General features: G+C 39.5%; 1 protein-coding gene across 1 annotated transcript in view; it reads left to right on the top strand.

The window, feature by feature from the left end:
• pitpnm3 (PITPNM family member 3) overlaps positions 1–22,238 on the top strand; it is a 115,653-nt gene that overhangs the window by 73,568 nt on the left and 19,847 nt on the right. Inside the window, exons 7-12 of the mRNA XM_042486649.1 lie at positions 2,788–2,977; positions 4,182–4,304; positions 5,531–5,718; positions 11,223–11,380; positions 13,037–13,207; positions 21,983–22,183. Coding sequence (XP_042342583.1) covers positions 2,788–2,977; positions 4,182–4,304; positions 5,531–5,718; positions 11,223–11,380; positions 13,037–13,207; positions 21,983–22,183 — 1,031 coding nt within the window. The remainder of the gene's footprint in view (positions 1–2,787; positions 2,978–4,181; positions 4,305–5,530; positions 5,719–11,222; positions 11,381–13,036; positions 13,208–21,982; positions 22,184–22,238) is intronic.

Genomic DNA, 22,238 nt, shown 5'->3' with positions numbered 1-22,238 from the left:
GAGGGACAAGTGAAACAATACAGGGTGGGACTGACAATCAAAACTGGCGGGAAGGAAGAAAATTAAATGAGAAGAGACGTAACAAAAAAAAGGAAACACAATGCATGATGAAAAAAAATTAAACAAAGGAAAAATATGATATCAAGAGGAGATCAGGGCAGATCATCACACCAACCATGAATTTATGCCACTAAAAACCTTGTGTAAACCCTGCGTAATTTCTCTGTCCCAGAGCTCCATTGCTTTCCAAAAACTGTGAAAAACACATCAGTGAGTCACAGTGCTGCACAGACTGTTCCTTCTTTACAGCAAACATAGACACTATAATTGATTCTGACTCAGTACACACAAACAGTCCTGTAGCATGTATGTATCCGGAGCTGAAAATACTACCAGACAAATGCACTATTTATTCCTGTTTGAGTAGCTTTTGTTAAAAACCATAGTAGTACGCTGTTTAGGAGATATATTTGTGTTTGATTTAGATCTTTATTATGTATCAGTTTTGATCTAATTTAAATTTAGGGGTCTCGACTATAGGCTATATAGAAAAACTGAGGTAGCTACCCATTATTTCTCATTGATATTTGGACTTCTGCTTGAAAGCCTGTAGTTTGGTATTTTGTCCATCTTTTTATTTGTTTGAATTTTATTTTATTTTATTTATTTATTATTTTTTGAGCTAGAACTGTCAATGTTTGGACAAGAGGTTGAAGCTGCTGAGGGTTGGATTTGACTCATATACTGCAGTGACACCTCTCAAACAGCCCGTCACTCAAGTGGCACCACCCTCAAATATGCATAACTTTAGGCCTTGATGAAATGTAAATGGCTGTGTAAAATTTCACCCCTCATACAATACGACCAATGGAGACTAAAACGGTTTTCATAGCAGGCTGAAAATATGTTTATTTCCTCTGTTAAATTGGGCATTTTAATATGGGTGTCTAGAAGGATAAAGTTGCTTCTGGAGCCAGCCCCCAGTGGACATTCAAGAAACTGCAGTTTTTTGGCACTTCCATGTTGATGCCATTTTTCATCCCCACGGGTGGCCTCTTGGTCTAGGCACAGAGGTTTTATGTTGTTCAGATTGTGAAGCCTTCTGTGGCTGTGATTTCAGGCTATATAAACAAAACAGGCTTTACTTGTCAGTAGAAGGAAATGTGCATGGAGCTGAGTGCCACTGACATTATATTGGAATTATAAAGTATTGAGCAGCAGATTTCAAATTGTTCCTTTTGGTTTTTTCATGGGACTTGTTTACTGAAAGAATACATAGAATAGCCATTTGGAAAATAATTACAGGCCGCCCTTTTCTCCTCTTACTCTCAGTTTTGGTGTTACGCAAGGCTAAATATATCAAATATTATATTGTATTTATTGTATTGTATATAATATTTCTGTATCCTACTGAACACATGGAATTATTAATAATCTTGTAATGTCAGCAATATCTGGGAGCAATTGTGTCCTTCCCAAGATGTTGCCTTATAAAAATGTTTGCGTCACTGCTACACAGGAACTGTCAGCCCTTATACTTGCAGGGAGGTTATGCCTTTCTGCTCAGTGAGGTGTCAGTAGTTTCTGGCATATTTCAGCCTTGATGTGGTGTTGCTTGCTTCTTCCCGTAATCAGAGCATCTGATGGATGATGACAGGGTTGACTCTGCTGCTCAAGGAGAGAGTGCAGGGCAATGCCATCTTTTACTGTTTCCCCACACTGACACATGAAGTGTCTCACGTCTGCACTGTTATTGTGATGCACACAAGCAGATACACACACACAAATTAATGTCTACACAGCAGTAAAGACACAAAGACTCTGCTTTTATTGATGTTACCTGTGCAGATTTGCCTGTGTTTTATTCTTTGAGATAACACCCCTCTTATCCTTATCTTGCTTATGTACACACACACACACACACACACACACACACACACACACACGCATACACACATACACACTCAATCACACAGACAGTAGCATTCTGGGAAAGCCTTCTCTTAAATCAGATAAAGTGTCATGAACAGATTGAAAGAGATGTTAATAAATTTAGGAAGTAGGGGACGCATATCCCAAAGGAGCACCTGAAGAATTTGATTTTAGACAACTTAATTCAATGAACATAACCTTCATTTATTTTGAAATCACTTTGCATTAGTGCCATTACTATTCCATTTTAACGCCTCTATGCTATAGTCGGACACCCCTTGACCTTGTCTATCTCATGCTTGGGAAAGTGATAGCTCAAGAAAACATTAAGGGATTTTTTTTTTCAGATTTGGCACAAACATCCACATGGATTCAATGTTGAGCTGATTATTATTTGGGGTTCAAAGGTCAACGTCAAAGTGACCATGCATCCATCTCATGTTTTGCCAAGGATATGTCTAAACATGGCCTTGAGGGAGTCTCTTCAAATTTGGCACAAATGTCAACTTCAACTCAAGAATGAATTGATTAGAATCTGGTGGTCAAAGGTCAAAGGTCGAGGTCACGGTGACATCATAAAACATGTTTTTGGCCGTAACTCACGACCCACCTTGAAACTGTGCTGAGTGTATAGTTCTTTTCTGCTGGGGGGGATAATGTGCGTCAAACGTCTCTGTTTTCGTAGACATGAATGTAAACTGGAATTGAAACTTCTCTGGTGCGCTGAGGCATACAACCATGTGGCGGCATACTTAATTTAAATCTGTATGGGAACACTACTGTAAAATGATTACGAAATCTGTTGTGTTTCTTCCTTTTTGTCGTGTGTCATTCCCCTTTTCCTTCTCCTTCCAGTCTGAACCCATACAGCTATGACGAGAGCTGTGTGTCCAGCAGCGTTGACCACCTGCCTTTGGCTGCTCTCCCCCTCCTCGCCATTGTCTCACCTCGCTACCAGGATGCCGTGGCCACCGTGATCGCCCGAGCCAACCAGGTGTACCACAACTTCTTGCAGTCAGAGGATGGCCAAGGATTCGCAGGCCAGGTCTGTCTCAAACTTCTTTTGACTGGAGAGGACAGGAGAAGAGAGTCTCTCATCACTGACTAATAAACTGTAGGCACTTTAATAGAAGTCAATGACTGTCAGTGGAAGTGAGGATTGCTATTTAGAGGGCCATGTATTCTGTGGGAGCTCAGACCCTCAGAGGGCTCCAGATGACTGTTGTTTAAGCGGACCACTTTTCACTCTTTTGTACATAATAACTACAAGGCTCTTGGTGATGTGCTGTGTTTATTTGTGAGGTAATGATCCAGGAAAAGGTGGTTCACAATTGAGCTGCATTTAACATCAATAGGTTACGGCTTTGAAAAACCCAACTTCTCTTTGCTTTATAAGTAAAAATAATAATAATAGTATAAAGTGTAATTAGAAAGGCAGTTCAACAGCTATAATGGCAGTGTCCAAAAGATGATTGTTGTTTTTTTTGGTTCATTACCTTTTTTCAGTCAGCTGCTGTAGTGCTTGTTTGAAATGAAACCCCTCAGATAAAGGCATATTATTTAGACACACTGGTTAATGCAAGTTGACAACTCCAAAGGGTGGTTACAATAAAGTATATTTCACCAATACCTGTCACTCTTGATTAGGTGTTAAATTTTGCTACTTTTTGTAAACTATATAAACCTTTCTCTATCAACTCATATCTCATTTTCAAAAGAAACCTTAGGACATAAATAAAGACATAAAACAACACAATTTGAAATTTACAGTATGAATCATGGTAAATAAAATAGTATATATATATATATGTATGTATGTATGTATACATTAATCACAAAGAATTATAAAGCAATTAAATACAATAACAAGTCAGAAAAAAATGCTTGATTTGTGAAAGGAGCTGCTCAGAGCTGCAAATTATGAGACACTTAGGGAAACATATTCTAGTCTTTGCTCTATGTGATGTTTTATAAGTGATAGTGGTCTTATGGCGTACACCCATCAGCACATTGCATCATACCAACAAAATGGATTCTTTGTACACTAAACTTCAAAAATAGTAACCTAAGATAGTTAGTATGTAGTAAAAACTGCATGTTATTTGTATATAATAAGGAAATGGTACACAGTGAATGTCAAGCCTTCCTGTCCCAGGTAAATGTTGTTTTATCAGTCTTTAATTGCAGTCGTCCTCCTGTAAAGTCCTTAACTGGTGGAGGATGTCTGAATTACATGTTTTTTTGAGCAGGTATGCCTGATGGGCGACTGTGTGGGAGGTGTGCTGTGCTTCGATGCTTTGTGCTTCAGTAACCACCAGAGGCCTGGCAGCCCCAACAACAGCAGCAGGAACAACAGCACTGAGAGCCTGAAGGTAGGAGCTCACTGTTACAGCGATGATACCATGATGATGCAGCTCAGTCGCCAGAAGAAAAATGTTGGCATTGAATGTTTTTGCAAACCACAATATGTTACATTTGCATATACGTATCATTTTGAGGCTGACTGTGTCATCATCAGGAGGTGGAGGGGATGGTGGATGGTGTGTCACCTTCACGAAATGCCTGCCAACATGCAGAAGACTGTTTAAGACGAACAACACTCTTTGTATTACAGCAAGTAATTGCTTAGCTTTTAAGGCTCCAAACAGCTATTTTGTAGCAATCTTTTTTTCCAATGGATTTGAAGACTCAAAACACGGGTGTTTTGTAGCAACCTGTTTGTGTTAACAACAGCATTGTTGAAATATTTCAATGTATCTGCTACATTATAATGTGCAAATGTATTTTTGGTTTGCAGAAAGGCAACATTTTTTTCTGGCGATTCGGTTGTATGACAATGATGATGATGATGATGATGATGGTGATGATGATGATGATGATGATGATGCACAGACCTGTGGGGACTGGTGGCAGCATTTTTTAACAGGTGATTAAGCACTGATTAAGAGATCAGTGCAAATGATCAAGATTACATGCGTGTGTTTGTACTTCATCTTCATCAGGGAGTTAATTACTACAAGGGTTCACACGTGGCACCACTTGTCCTCTCCAGTAAACAAACAAACAGACGGACTCTCATACCCAACAGTCACCTCTGCTGTGTCTATTTCAGTGTCAGTTTTTCAGTACAACACTGCTCTCAAGTCACAGCTTTGAGAAATGTCACAGTACACTAGAAGCATTGTCCATGGCACTGTGTTTTCTCAAGTCCAATTTTTTTTGTGTTTGGATTTCCATTTTTTTCAGTGAATGATTTAATGAGGATCTGAATTTTTCCGGTGGCGTTCATGTAGTACATTTATCATATTCGTGTTGAACTGCCCTCCTGAAGCAGCTTACTATTTGATGTCCTTTTCACCCTGCTAATTGTCAAAAGATCCCCATTTTTCTTTCTGTTGCTCCTTCCTCTCTTCAACTCTCCTTCACCAATTCAATCCAGCCACATCTAAAAGATTCCCTCTTGCAAAAGTACATCTTTTCCTTCCAACATTTCGGTGTTCACCTGGCAAAACATATCAACTCCTGTGTGGTTATTTCGTGGTGCCCCCACTGCTTTAAGGCTTTATAGAATGATGAATACCCTCCTCTTCCCTCTAAGGATAATTCGGGCCTGCTTGGGGAGTCCAGCCTGGGTCTGAGCTCTAGCAAGAGGCTCAGTAAGAGCAACATCGATATCTCCGCTCCCAATGAAGGGCACAGCCAGAGTGGGCCGCCTCTCAGCCGTAAGCAGAGCGACTCGTATGATGGAGACACCACGTCCACAGGCCAGCACAGCTTTTTTTCCAGGTGGGACAGTGACAGGGACAGATACAATGATACTTTGAGACAACATAACTTTGTCTAACATCAAAGATCTTGCCATGCTCTTTATATTGAGTATATATTTCATTAAATATCTCTGGGTGTATTACAATATGAGTAATTCAGTATTTATGATTTATGGTTATACTGGATTTTTCTATGAAATTTTGTGTTAAGATGAAGTGCAAAGGTTTTTCAGATATTTGCTTTATAAGCCACAAACAAACAAATCTCTCTGTTTCTTTTCCTTTTTTTAAAATCATGCCTTTTATCATTTCCATAAGAAAAACTGTGTCTATGGCAACCTAAACCATGACAAACAGAGCTACATGCACGTATAATGACAGATGACAACATGGTAAAGGTATGTTAACAAATGAACAAATTACTCATAAAAAAGAAAGACAATTAGAATTTAAAAATAAATAGATAAACAGGATACATTTACACAACAGGTGCCCCCATTCTTTTCTGTTTTTGTTTTTTACACAACTACAAGTTCTAAATTGGTTTTCTACAGAATGCTTTACATCACCTTATATATCAGTATCATGATATAGAAGTACAGACACAGCTGTATCTCATTGCTAATTTTCCTATATTAGTGGTTAGAGTTTACGGCAGTATACACAAATAGAATACAGAATCATGCACACACACCATAATATAAGTAAGAACAAGCTCTGGAACTCGAATCAGATCCGTGCAAAAAAATAAATAAAAAAACAGTCAAAAGGCTTTCAATGGCAAAATGCATGAGATGTTTTTCTTTAATCTCCTCATAGTAAGTGACCTTGCATGGCTTCAGTGTGAAACCAATTGTTTTTCTTTTCTAGTTTTGCGCACAAACCATACATACATAAACACATGCACACAAAAAGGAAAAAGCATATAATCAAAATCAGTCTGCTTCTTCTTTACAACAATGGCCGGTGCAAGAAGGGGAGGTATAAACAAACAAACAATATCTTGTACAACTCTAGTCTAGATCTAACAACAGCAGTTTGCTACTATTTGAAAATATGGAGATACAATGGAGCAAAAGGAGATTCTGTGTTTTGTTTAAGTCTAAAATAAACAAAATATCACAGAAAATTTATGATTTCTAGCATTTAAATTTGTACATTTTTGCCCCATAACATCCACACTTTGGCAAAAAAAAAGTCACATCAGACGTACAGAAAAGAAATACTCTCATCCATTTCTGTCAGACAACATTTGTCGATCACTGATGAGTGTGTTATGGGTTCATCTGATAACCCAGATGTTGCTCACCAGCCATCATCCAGGTTTTCCTAGAAAGTGTCCCCCTGTCTTTATCCTGTCTTAGCCCCTGCTCTTTATCAATATTTGCAGCTTGACTGGCATACCTGCCTCTGCTGGACTATAAATAACCTGTTTGAGCCTGTGCCAGCCGGTTTGTGTGGGAGTCCGAGCACTGCTGGTGATTTCAGCTGGGTCTCTGGTGGCTGGAGGCAGTAGGGCTGCCATGTTGACACACTTCAACCAGTGTTCCCAATCCAAATTACACACTCCACTAGCCTTACACCATCACAGTAACACAGTCATTGAAGAGAGGATACCACCTATTCACAGTTATGACACGTTGTGATCATGGTGTTGCACCTCTCACCTTTTACTTCTTGTTACACTTCTGAGTCCTGTTGTGTAGAGGGTAACCTCTGCTCCTGGAGGTGCTCTTTCCCACTGCACCTCCTCCCAGTGTGTATTCCCTGTCAACAAGAGCGCTTATTAAAATTCATTTTCACACACATAATCCCTCATATCAGAATGGCCTCTTGGCTGCTGCAGGGTTCTCTTCTTTTCACATGCACATTGCTCTGCATTGGCCCTGTGTGGGAATTGGCTGTGAGATAATGTGCAAATGGTCTCAACACTTTCGAAAACCCAGGAGAGAGCACTCAGTGCAGCAGGCATGTCTTTTCTGTTTACCATTTATTTCACTTTGTGTCATTTTTACCCAATCTGTCTTTGTTAGGGATGTGTGTTTTGGCTAATTTCACTGATATTTTAACAGATGGTGATGAAACAAAGATGAGAAAAAAAATCATCTTAATTGACATAATCTGTGAAATTTAGACATTTATTTAGTCTGAAGTGCTCAGAAAAAAAGAGATTATGTGCAGTTAGAGTTACAGAAAGGGTTTATGCATGGCTTTTGCCTGTGAGGAAATCTATTAGTCTAATAGATAGGCATCAGTGGCACATCTATTTGCTGCTACAGTAAAGAGCTGGGCATTTTGATACATGTCATGTGTTCATTGTCCATTACCCCTATAAAAATGTGTCATATATTTACTCGATAACAGTAAGTAATTTTCGTTATATTTCTATTATATTTATATTTATTGGGTACATTGTGCAGTTAAATGGCAGGTGCTTCAGCTGCTAAAAGGGAAATTTAGCCAATCAAGGAAGCAAAAATAACACTTCACTTTTCTGTTTACTGTGCATTTGAATGCAAAGTGCGCTTGCTTTGAGCACAGATCTTTCTTGAAATGAAGTTCCTCTCCAGGTATTGATTAAACCACAAAAAAACAATTTCTGTTCATCAGAATCACATATAAAGAGTTTTTTTCATGGAAAACACCCCTTTGTGCCTTAAAATGGCTGAGATAGAACTATACATCTTTGCCTTATTTTGTATGTGTGGATTTATGAATATGCAAATTAGTTACACCCCTCAGCCGCTCGCCTGCAGCTTGTGTGTACCTGCTGACCTTCGACTCTGCTCATCAACACACAGATCTCTGCTTGTGAACTGTGACAGATACCGTGAGCCTCCAGCTTGATTACATAATCAAAGAGCTCATGATAATGTGTTACTTTTGTTAGAAGTCTGGCTTCTCCTCTGATATCACCTGAGTTGATGGATTAGGTATGGCTGATTCTCTTGCTGATAACACTGTATGAACATGTCAGCGGGGTTAAAAAATGTAAGGCCCTTTTTGCTGGGTGAATTTTTTAAGTTCAAACTACAGCAGCAATCCATCGAAATTTGGAAGTTGATAATTATGAGTGGGTATTCCTGTCTTCCAATCTATTGTAACCCAGGACTTCTGCTTAAAAACATGGACACCTGCCACCAAGCCTCTAAGCTTCACAGGACCTACATCAATAAGACAGCTTGTAGCTAAAATAAGTCAACTCTCTTGTTCATCATTGCTCATAAAAAATAACCCACAACAGCTCAGAATTGTGTAAACACATGCCGAGCAAAAAAGTTTGGACCACAGCCAAAAGCATACATTTGTAGAATTCATTTTTGCTGTTGGAGCATGTTAACAAAACAGAAAAGACATTAAACACTACATAAAATAAAAACTGATGAAACTGTTACCGTGATGTCAGGTGTGATTATGTCCACAGACTTGAACTGGCTAAATCTTGCTTGAGTTTCCGACTTGAAATTTTGACTTGAATTTCTTGGCACTTTAGGTGTCAGAGGTTGTTTTTTCCCGAGTTCAAACTACAATGGATTGCAGGATTACTACCTGTGAGTGTTGTGGTGTCTCAGGGGTGGACCCAAAAGCAGGACAATGACTCAGGGAAGTTTAAGAAGGTTTATTGCAGGTCAACAGGAAATGGTGAGTGAGTGAGTGGTGCGAAAACAATGGCAGACTAAGGCGCATAGCAGAAGGGCAATAGTGGACAGAGAAGGAGGTTGGAAGACTTTCCAGTCTTTTTTTGTCTCCTTGTAGTTTTGTGTCACTTTGTAGTGATTTTGTCACTCCTTGTAGTTGTTTTGTGACTCTGTGGTTGTTTCAGGTATCTGTGGTTGTTTTGTTTGTTTGTTTTTTTGCAGATATTTGTGTCTGTTCTTTGTGGTCATTTTGGTCTTTTTGAGGTAATGCTGTGCCTTGCAATACGTTTTTTTTTCTTTTTTGGTAGTTTTTTGGTTGCTTTGCGGTCATTTTGTGTCTCCTTGTGGTTGTTTTGCTTGTTACTTGTAGATATTTTAAGTCTCTTTGCAGTTCCTTTACATCTCTTTGTGGTCTTATTGTGTCTCTTTGTGGTCTCTTCAGTATGTCAATTTCAGTGACATTTTTCTATTAAAGGCCAGGGGCCCCTTGAAAATTTGGGGACCACAAGGCTGGTTGCCTGGTAGGCTTGTTTAATAATCCATCCATTACAGGACAGCAAATGATCCTGAGGCACAGAGGGAGAAAACTGTTAATGTACAGAAAACAACACGAGGACAGCTCTCAGAGTAAATGGGACTCTTGAGGCCTGACAGAAGAGACTACAACAGTATTTGAGAAAGCTGGGGTTGATTTGCAGGAGGGGGGATGAGCTGAATTTAGCCAGGTGTGGTGAGTTGGGAGAGGTGATGAGTTGATTGATGGTAGGTGTGCTGGTTGAACAGGGATCCACGAGCTGGGAGACGGAGAGACACACAAACATCACACACACAGACAAGAGGAGAACAAAGGAGGAACTAGGTGGGGAAGTGGAAAACACAAGGGAAAATACTGGGGCACAGCCGTGACTGTGACGAGGACTTTTTGCATCAGTAATTAATTTTGCCAGATAAAGAGACAGGCTGACAGTTTCTTAACAGCACTTTTGGAAGATGTGAAGGAGTGGACACAATAAAAGCGAGAAGACAAAACCCAAAATGGAAGCGTAAGTCAATCGAAGCACTATTGATTTGGCTTTTAAAGATGGCTGGAGACTGTCGGCTAATCCTTTCTCCCCATGCAGGACATAATGGGGAAATGTTGGCTGGCTAGAAAGCAGAGAGATCTTGCCGTGGCTGAGACCAGCTCGGCTGTTCAAACAGCTGTAAGCGTGGTGCAGTTTGTGAAGGCTGAGCAAAGGGCTGCGCAGGCTGAGTCATAAAGGCCCGGTGCTGACAACAGCCCCAGCATGTTAAAACTATCCAGCCTACAGTTGAATCAGGACAAAGTAAACGCAACACTGACTCATCTCTGTCAAGACCGAGGCTGTAGCTTTCCCAACTTAAGTTTGTACGTTGTTGACATTTAAAGTATCAGATTACCCTGCTTTTCTTTTTAAAGCAAAACTGTGAAGGGCTGCTGAAAAGTGCAAAGGAATGGTGATACCCCAAATTATCACTTTTGAATTAATACCGCCCCCGAAGCAACATTTACTGCCTTATACTTTCTTCAGTATTTATAAAACAGCCTTTAAAATTGATGTACAATGTTATTTATATTATCCCCAAGAACCTCTCAAACTACACCTGCAGCATAATATAAGTCTCATTTATCATAATCTCACTTGAATGCTTACTACAACATCACTACATTATAGTTGAATAAACTGCTGTTAATTATCCTCACATGGCTCCCTCCAGCTCATTTATTTGCTACTCATAGCTCACAATAACCAGTAAGTTTGAGAAAAGTAAAAGAAACATTGGAAAACGTGAATGACCACAAATCTTTATTCCATGGTGACAGACAGGTAACATTGTATGTTGTGTGTCATTGTCTATTCTCCAGTTTGATGAAGGAGGGTGTGGAGCTGCGTGGTGGCAGCAACACCAGTCTGGTGTTGAACCCCGGTCGATTTGACTTTGAAGTGTCAGACTGCTTCCTGCTGGGCTGCCCGTTGGGCCTGGTGCTGGCCATGAGACGCACTGTGCTGCCTGCTGTCCAGGGTAAGGCTCAAAAGCATATGTAACATATAGTAGAGAGAGCAATTCTTCACATCCACACCTTTATGTGAGTACAGTATGTGCACGAGGTCTCACAGATAACAGCAGTTTGTCTCCAATTGTTTTGCTGTCTATTTCTTCTGCTGTTATTAGTGTGCACTCACCTTTAAAGCACTTGACTGCACTAACCTGTATAAATGGTGCTCTACACATTAAGTCTGTTTGATTGATTTGAATTGATTGAAATATGACTGTAGTGACATGACACAGCTGGATTTTCTTTACCTGATGTTTTCAGTGAGAATAATCAACAATTTTTAAAAGGCTCCAATTACTTTAAACAGATTTTCAACTTGATTTTACCCCCTGCGTGACAAAGAAGTATTTTCTTTTAACCACAAAAATTGTACCTAGAATGCTACTGTTTAGCCAGCCGTCCAATTCATGCTGAGCACGTGAGCTGAACTGCTGATTTTGCTCTGATATTCTCTAAAAAGTTTCCGCAGAGGGGTATCGTATTTGCATATGATTTTTCTGGTCACCAGAACACCCCCCTCTTGTTTTATTGTTTCCCCTCCACTTCTCAGACCAAAGTTACGCCCTTGCCTGCTCCACTGTTTAATGTAGCTTGCTACCAAATAAGGTCCTCTGACAGCGAACATTTACACGAATAAAAACTGGTAGAAAATGCTAGATTAAAGGTTATCATCATCTCGACCTTTGTAGTCTTGCCTTTAATGTTTACGAATCCCCCTTGTTGCTCATGTGATAAAGCTACACTTCATGCTTCACTGTATACATTAGAGTTTTTCTGTTACCGTTACGTTTCGGAAATGCCTCCAATATTCCCTAAAAATGCTATATCATGTGTCAGCGAGTACGTGAGTGCACTGGTCTGATGCCGCATAATTTCTTAATAAACTTTAAAGTAGTTTCACACACAGATAAAATGACAGTTTTACTGGAAATCTGTTCTTCTTTGCCACTCTCAAACATTATTTTTATCTTGTGTGTGTGTTCATCTTATTTTCATCATTCTGTCTCTTCTCATATGTTTTTGTGGGTCCATTATTGCAGCGCAGGCAAAACTCGTCATGAGTTCTTTTTTATTTTTCATCAGCATCAATTTGAGGAGATTGAGTCGTGGGATGGATGATTGATCAGTCGATGCAGTCAGAGTTGATGAGATTAAAGGAAAGGAGCAGCAGCTGCTGTAGAGGCACGTAAAAGCAAAATTTTAGACCCAGCACAATAAACGGTTAAGTTTGTCTTCACTGCGCCTAATGTTCTGTGGCTCCGTCTGTGCCGAGGGTACACGTACTATGAGTAACCAAACAGTAGGTTATAAATATTTCAGTAGCACTCCTAATATAAAGTCCAGCTCCAAAAATATAAAATCAATACTTGGTGGCAGATGTTTTAGTTGTTTAAGTATCATAAATTCTGTGTGTGTAAACCTGATATCAATCATTCAACATCCATACAAGGTCAGTATACAGCTGTTGTTTATTTGAAAACACAATTATGGGATCAGTACTCAGTATCAGCCGATACACAAGTTCAGGTATCAGAATCTGGAAGAAAAAGTGGTGGTGAAACACCTCCATCCTTAATACTTTCTAATGGCTTTACCTTTCCATTGTGTTTTCTGACCCTCAGTGAGCCAGCTCCATCCAGCCTGCTCTCAGATTTTCAACCTGTTTTACCCTTCGGACCCTTCAGCCTCCAGACTGGAACCTCTTCTGCAGCCTCTCTTCCACAAGTTGCCGCCCTTTGCTGTGCCGCGCTACCAGCGCTACCCTCTGGGAGATGGACGCACGATGCTCATAGGTATGATGTGTGATTCAACCCGGGAAATCAATTTTCAATCATCTTGATATGCGAGAGCAGCTCCTCTTTAATATTTCATTGGTTAATCTATTTTCGGGTATATCTTTAAGGAATTATGTTAGTGGGACTAGTAACAGCAGCAGAGATTCTATCATTTAGTAATGTGGATTTTCACAGATGCACATGTGCACAAGGAGCTTTGAACCCGTCTGTGTGAGCTTGCCCTGCAGAAGCACAGCTAAATCCTGCCCCCAAGCCTGAAGTTTGTAGTAATTATACTTCATCTTCTTGTGGTGCACTACCTTTAGCCTGCCACTGCTCTCTGAGAATCGGGTACAGTATGGAGATTTTAGTGTGCTAGATGTGGCACAGTACTGCTGTAATCCCCCTGGAGGGCCTGGTTGTAGAGACAGAGTCCTTAATGAGCTACTGATTTATTTGAAGCATGTTTTAGCCCACTTTTGGGACATAGAGACTTGCTCTAAACAGCAGAGATGACGCATTGCCTGGTTCCCCTGCCCCTCCATCCACCTACCTCACAGAGAGAAAGTAGGGCAAGGACTGATCTCTTGAGCTAACAGCCTGCAAGCATGAGCTCAGATCAGAAGATTAGTCTTTGTAGTTTGGTGCAGGGGTCTGAGAAATTCAAAACCCTGCAATGCAATAATTAGCAATATGTATAACTCAAAGCAAAAATCTGTCAAATTTATCTTAGTGATATGGAGATATTCCCATTTTGCTTTCAGTGATGATTCTTATCAGGAACCCTGCTGTACATTATATTCGTTCGTAAGAGAAGAAACACTTTGTCTAAACAGGACCTTCTAAATAACTTAAGCCCCATTCACACATTCTTATTATTTAAATGAGATGGCAATTCTACAATAAAAAAATTAAAGTCAATATAATAAGCTAACTAGATACTAGATAGTATCCCTACAAAGACCTCAGAATGATCATGGATTAGTTTTCCTTTTGCGTTACTGACATGGTCAATGTATGAGTTCAATCAAAATACCGTAACATTTACTGGAACATTTTGCTAATATTGAAAAAATGAAGCTATAGCTGCATTGACACTGTCCGTTCAAGGCGGAAATATCGCGCTGTTATGCCACCCCGCTGTTCTGTGTATAACACCTTTTCACGGAAAGGGGGGGGGGCAGCGTGGTCTCGCCTCTGAGCCGGGACAGGAGGTAGTAACAACCACGAAATGATGTCTTTGTAAAACATAAAGCCAGAAAGAAATAACCCTGGGCAGCACGGATGTGACATTTTAACGATCTGTTTATGTGTGCAACCCACCACAGGAGATTTAAAAAGCAGCTGTTAGCATAGTGGCTAATACAAAGATTAACTGGGAAAACAATGAAATTCCAGATCTGCCGCCATATAACAGAGAAGGTAAATTGTTGAGAAAGCACTGCAGAAGCATATATTATTTGTCACGCTGGAGGCCGACGCTTGTGTGTTAAATGTCACGCCTCTTTTAATTGCGGGATGCCGCGATGCAGTGTACACTGGAGCCAAATGATTGTTGTTGTTTGGTTCTGTGTAATAATGCAAGGGTGGTATAACGGTGGACTTCATTACGGCCCTATAGCGCAATCTCTGCGTAAAAGTGGCTTATGTATTATAGAAAATATTCTGCATTTTGGGTTTTTGGGAATGAGTTGTCACACAGGTTTAAATAGGATAATTACTGTACATCTGGTAACATTTGTAACCAAGTAAAATTCCTGTTACATCGGAAATATTTCACGAGTTTGAACTGAATGCTGTCATGTTAAACTAAAGGTCAAATTAGCACAGTTCAAAATGCAGAAAGCAAGACTTAAAGCATGAAGTGTTCTCAAACTTTTCTTAAAGCTCCATAGTTGAGGATTTAGTGGCATCTAACGGTTCGGTAGCAGAACTGAAACTTTACCCATGTGCCAAGCGTGTAGACGATAAAACGGCTGAAGAATGAATGACCCTATCTTGAGTCAGTGTTGGATTTGAACATTCCAGGCTACTGTAGAAACAACATGGCTGACTCTGAAAGAGGAGCCACTCTGTATATAGATATAAACAGCTTATTCTAAGGTAATAAAACATGATTCTTATTTTTGGGTGATTCTAAACTAATGAAGACATAGTTATGAATATTCACCATTTCTGACAGTAGATGCCCATTAAATCCTACTCACTTGATCTTAAAGATCCCTGTTAAAAAAATACTTTTGCACATAAATATGCTCTATTTGCACAAAGTTAAAAAAAAAAAAAGAAGTAGAAAAAAAAACCCCAAAAATTAAATACTGTGTCTGAGGCAATGTGAAGTAGAGAACCGCATCGGGATTGTGATCCAACAGGTCCCTTAATACCCAAGGTAAATCTTGCAGGAGCAGGCGATTGTGATAAATGTGATAGAAAGAATGTGAATGTGATAAACATTTGCATTTGTGAAGGTCAGGGTTGCAATAACTACAAAGTAGAACAAATAGTTAAATACATAGTCCTGTACAGGACACTTTCGTGAAGTGGTAGAGGGGATTACACGTTAAAAGGGACAGTATTGGACATTTGCGTAATGGAAAGCATGTTTGAATGCCAATACCCATCACTTTTACAGACAGATGAAGCCATTAATGTTATGTATTCCCCTCTGAAATGTGCGTTGCTAACTAACTCATTCACTCACCACTTTAAATCATTGTACTTTTCACAAGCTGGATTTGTTTGCAGAGCGTGTCTCGCACAAGCTGGAAACAAAGAATGACACATGATATTGAATAACACTGTGTTTCCCCTCCTGTAAACAGGGTGCCCAAGCTGTGATTTATTAATTTAATCATGCTCAGACAGTCACCAAAACGGGATGCCCGATGCCCCAGAGAGCCAGTGGTGCAGATAAAGGTGATGGAGTGTAAAGGCAGACACACAGCGGCGTATAGGCTTGCAGCTATACTGGGTTTTTAATTATGGGTCTGCATGGCCGTTCCATTGATCGGGCTTGGATTCTGTCAAATAATGTGTTAGATTAAAAACCATAGACAGGTGCACACAGGCAGACCCGCAAACACACTCACACACACACACACACACACACACAGAAGAAACAGCGGCACACATCAGCCGTTTTCTGCTCTGTAATATGGTAATTAGTGTTTATGAAGGCATGGAAAGCCAATCAAATCATATTCCTGTGGGTATGACTTTGACATCAGCACCCGTCAACCGTGGAGCTTTTAATATGATGAATGCAGTTAATAAAGAAAAAGCAAGCTTCTTCCAGTTGATTTCCAGCTGTGTGTCCAAAGACAGCAAACAAACATGGAATTATAGTCATTTCTATTAGCATTGATCACATGGCTAATGGTGCTGTAATGTATAGATGGTGGTGTATCTTTCACTAGCCATGACATTACTCCCTAATAGGACGCAAGTGTGCGTTGAGGCTGAGAGCATGGCGAGGACTGCAGGGGAGGGGGCTAAGTTAAAAGTCTCTTTTAGTCACAAATGCGTTTCAAGGCCACAGTGCAATCATCCGCCCTCACCTTATGAATTCTCTGTTCATACTTCCTTTTACTGCTGTCATTAACTGTGTCACCCTCTCCTGCCTCGTGCCAAAACCTTTGTCGCCCCCCCCCCCCTTTACGTGTGTGATTGCAGTATTTGTTAACTCCCTCTGATTTACTGTTTAAACACACACATGCTTGTGCTCACCTCTGTGTCTTTGTTACCACGTAGGCCCATCTCTACTGCTCGCCCTGGCAGTTTCTTGATGCTTCCCTCTCTCTCTGCTTCTTCCCCTGCTCACATCTTTTGAAATGTTATGTGTGGTTCAGAGAGTACGTCACAGTCAGTGGACCTTTCTTTGTCAGAACAATCTCTTCCTCCCTCTCTGCTGCTCTCTGCTTATTGTACCATGAAAAAAAGAAAGAATTGTGCTAATGTTCTGTACTGAAAGTGAATAAGAGAGGTGTGAGGCAGGGCTTATTATTGATAACGGATTGTAGTGTGGGTCTTTGTGTGTGCAGGGACATGTTTGTGTGTTTGCATGGATTCTCTTCACTTTTCTTTGAAGCCTCAGAGAAGGCAAGAATTGCTGAAATTGCTGCAAACAGTACACTGTACATACAGTGAGGATGTCCAAACAGGGGATTTTTGTAAAATTATTAAAACCACATCTGATTCTGTGGTACTCAAGAAGGAAGTAATTGGTATTCTGCTGTGGATGCTTGTCTTTCACCATCAGTTTCCAACCCAGTAATTTATAAAAACCTGCCTTATCACGTAAAAATCCTCCAAGATATTTCATAAACCCAAAACATGCAAGAATTCAAATATTTTACCACTTTACCGCAGCATGGGATATCTACTCAATAGAAGAAGCACTTACTGTAAACTTATCTCTCTCTGTCTGAAGCATCTGTAAAAAAATTAAAAAACGTTTGTGGTCTGCTACCAAAGTATTATCTGTCAATCACATCCTAATAAATCAAAATTGAAGGATACAGTCAGATTTCAAATAACTGCAAATACCTTCAATTTATTTTATGATTAATTTTTGAAAATAATGGTTTATTGTTCATGGTTTATATAACATTGTGAAATGTTCAAATGATAAATTTTAAAAAAAAGCCAATCACAATTTTCGAGCCCATTCTCATTCCCAGGGCGTCACTCTCATACTCCCGCTTTGTCATGCTCCTTGGTGTGTAATTTTGACGCAGAAGACAGCCTTTGGTGTCTATATGAGCTGCACCTTTCAACTAACTTTAGTGAAAACCCAATCCCACAGTACTTGACGCTGTGTCCAGTGTGAGTCCAAAAGTCAACGTTGTTTTAATTTAACTTTTTCTTATTCATGTCTGGTTGTCATGCGACTTCACTCGTGATTTATTTATGTGACATTTCGTTACAGCATATTTATTTTAACCCAATCCATGATCTTTATACCAAAACTTACCATGTACTTTTTATTGCCTAAACTAAACTGCGACCGTTGCGACCGACAACAATAACCATGTGTTTCTGTTTGATTCAGCTGTGCTGCAGCGTTGCTATGAGATGCCAAGAGATGTGATGATTTGTCAGGATGACAACAGATTGAATTTTCCAGAGCCAAAGGTGCTTCAGACAGGTTGAAACTAGCTATTTAATTTCATTGCTTCTGCTTTGAGATTTTTGGTTACAATGTCTTCCTAACTAAAAGAAGCGCTATTAGAAACTAACTAACTGACCAAATAAAGATTTTTTAAAATCAATTAATCTGCAGGTTAGTTTTTCAATTCATTGTTTAGTCTATAAAACAAAAAATAGTCAAAAATATCCATCACAATATCCTGTAGCCCAAAGTGAAGTCATCATTTGTTTTGTCGGACTAACAGTCAAAAACCCACAGATGCTGAGTTTACAGTTAAGACGAGAAAGCAACAAATGTTTACATGTGTGAAGTTGTACCAACAATTGTTTTCCATTTTTACTTAAAAAAATATTCAGATAATAAACCAAAATAGTTGCTGAATTAATTTAATGTTGATCATGCATTGATCAGTCAACTAACAGCTCTATTTGAAATTGTGTTTTTTTAAACAGCAAATGCTTGAATTTTAAGGCTGGAGCTGGCAAATGTTTCTTTCATTACAAATGATGATTAATTGACCATATTTTCAGCCACACTTCAGTGTCACACAAATTCTTTTCATGCTTTGTGTAAATTAGTGACAGCAACTGGGTTTTTCCTTGACAAGTGGAAGTCACTGAAAAACCTTTCTTTGTGTCACTATTTTTCATTTTAGCCCCAGTGTTGATTCATGTCACCTCCTGAACAAATCAGTTCAACTCCAAGTCCTGTCACTCAGTGCTGGTGCAGAGTTGGATAATACAAAACTGGCAGCAGAATTCATTCTCTAATAATGATAAATGATGAAACTGATGCGAAAAAGTATCACACTGTGGATTCACAGTAAGAAGAGGAGGCGAGCGTCCCTCGTGCTCACGATGGTCATTCAGGCTTTGATGGCAAAATAGGCAAAATCATCAATTATGTAAAAGTCTTTCTCCCAGTTATAACATTTGTAATTACACTGTGTGCCCTCTTGTCTGAGTAAATTTTTAAGACACATTAAACATGTGACTAAGGTAAAGAAATTATGCAGTTATTCATCGTATCCAACCAATATCAAATACAGTAAAAAAGCCATATTTTTGACCTGATTTAAATAAATGTAAATTAAACAACTCCACATCCTCCCAACCAACAAAATATTTTCTCCTCCTCAGAAGTAAACACCTCAGACAGAAAATGAGCATCATTGATTCAATCACAGTGTGTCAGATTCCATCATCTTCATCATTGTAACAGTCCAGATTTATTAACCACACCTGATTCTGCCTCACATCTGAGAGAACGGCTTGTAATCTGTATTCTGCTGTGAGTTTTTCCCATCCACCACAGAATAAACAGGCTACATGTGGCTGCATTCGATGGTTTATTTATAACCATTCCAACAGGTGGTGGAGAAAGGGTTAATCTGCCAGTAACTGGATTTTTTGTGACACAAAAACTGACTGTTCTGGGTGATAATTTGATACATGGACATATAGACTCACGCCCAGCCAAAAATATTGAATATATGCAGGCATACACATCGCCCACTGTGGAGGTAATGTCTGTAATGCTAATGTTTGTGTCTGGTGTGATCTGAAAAAAACGGTGTCAAAGGAAACTGTTAGGAGAATCTGTTCTCTCCAGATAGGAAGTGAGATCCTCCTCAACCCAGACATGATGTGTTGTGGTTAACATTTGCAAGCAAGCAAGCACACTTGCTTTCATTTTATGTCAGCTCTCCTCAGCCGCACTGCTCCCTTTCCCAGCTTCACTCCGTCACATCCAAAGACATCCCCATGAATTGATACATTTTACAGTAAATGGGAGTGAGAAAATGACATATATACAACGGGGTCATCTGCAAAAAGAGTCTTGTTTGTGACATATGCACAAATGCAGATTACATTGGTTAATATGTTGCTGCTGAGGTTAACAGGTTCATCTGTACAGTGCTCGATCCAGCACATTGGGTACCCTATACCCCCCAAAAAGGAATATATTATTATCATTCATATTTATTGTATTTCCAACTATAGCTTATTTTGAAAAAGAACAAAAATAAACAACTTAGCTTAGCAAAGAAATAAAATAAATAAGAAACAATAAAATAATACTGCATACTAACCCCCCCCACCATTTTTCAACTAGATTTTTTTATTCTTTTTACCACATGGCTTTTTCTCTCGATGCTCTCGACATTTAGTCAGTCAGTGCTCTCTATGAATGTTGCGACTGTGACGATCACTCATCACTAATGTTGAAAATACAGTTGTTCATATGAAAATAACTAATATTTTTGTCAATATGTTTTGAAAGAAGTACCTCAGATAGATAATCTGTGAAAAAATGGGCAATCCAGTAACAAAATCTTGATTCATATTTGGTCAGAGCTGCTTGACAGTTTGACGGCAGTTCACAAGCAGTGATTGATATAATTGATTGTCTTCTTGGCTCTGATTGATTGCTCCATTCACGTGCAATAAGGCCATTAGAAATGCTACAAAGCAATAGAGTAGGCAGAGGAATATGATTTTTTTGATTATCTGATATGATTATCTGTCTTATTTGGTGCTGTTTGAAAGTAGTGAGAGATATGAAAGTAGCTATTTCTTATAAAAGTTACCGACTACAGCTTTGAGGTAAACTGTACTGCCATGACTAGAGGATGTTTCCTTACAACAGACTGACTGGTAGTCTCCTTTTCCTTATGTTTGATTTTTTTTTCTATACAAAATTATGTAGTGCCATAGGGGGCTGCCTATGTTGCCTATACATGTTCAGCACTGTGTCATCTGTAACATGCTGTGAAGTACAGAGGTGAAGTAGAGGCTACTTCAGACAGAAGTAAATCCTATCCAGTGTCATAATAGCTGCACAGCAACATGCGAGGCCTGGGTAGCAGGATAAAGAGTACCCTCTAGAGTCGGGCTGGAAAAAACATTTTTAGTTTCATAATATAAGTAAAAAAAGGAAAACAGTGTTGGAGTGTTCTCAAAGGAAGAGACAGCCCTCATTGCTATGTTGTTGAGCTTCCTGTTGTTCAGCTATGCTGTTTGGTGGAAGTTGAATAGATTCAGTTTGAGACTCCTTTGTCTCCAGGTTGTGTTGTAAAGTTAAAGATAAATGTGCTGTTGAAGTGAGCTGGTAGACACTTGTCTCTCTAAAGATTCAATCATTGTTGAAATATGCTTCTTCTTGGCTCTGCATCTCAGGGAATAACAAGTAGATCCATGATGTCTGGTAAACCAGGCCTCCAGGGAAAATGTCCATTTTCCTATTATACAATTTTATTGCCAAACAAGTAGGAAAGAGCTGAACTGAGACATGCCGATGGCATAGAGGAACCCAGTCTGATAATATCAATCTACTTGTCAGCAGAAGCCAAGAGCAAGATGCTTTTTTGGTCTTTCAGAGTCAATACAGTGGGATTCAACTCCATGAGGAGCAAAAGCAGTTTCTGTCATTGTACTCCTACTTCGTGCTTTTCTTTGGAATTTTTGTGATAAAACACAAAGCAAGTCAATACACAGCAAGAGGCTACCTTATTAGGAAAAATAACAGCATTGATTTAAAGATCGAGGCCAGTCCATTGTTGTGCGATCAAAGCATTTCCTCTTCTCTTCCCTTTCTTTTTGTCCTTGTCTTTTCCCTTTGGCTCTACCTTTCACCCTCCCCAGTGGAGAGCATCCAAGGCCATTCAAACGTGTTTTTGGAAGGTGAGCAGACCCCTGGAGGTCCGGCTTCACAGATGTCCCCTGAGACGAAGACTGAAGGAAGAGGTGGAGGAGAAGACGGAGGCCGTAGAGCCAGCGTAACCAGTGTGGAAAGTGAAATCTCGATTTGCTCCATGGGCCAGCTGGGAAACACCATTGCTAACAGTGAGTGGGAGGGAAGCTAAGTTGTCCTGTCTCATTTATTCAATTATCTCCAGCA

This window comes from Plectropomus leopardus, chromosome 5, assembly GCF_008729295.1.
Source record: "Plectropomus leopardus isolate mb chromosome 5, YSFRI_Pleo_2.0, whole genome shotgun sequence".
Lineage (NCBI taxonomy): Eukaryota > Metazoa > Chordata > Actinopteri > Perciformes > Serranidae > Plectropomus > Plectropomus leopardus.
This window is presented reverse-complemented; position numbering and strand designations above follow the sequence as displayed.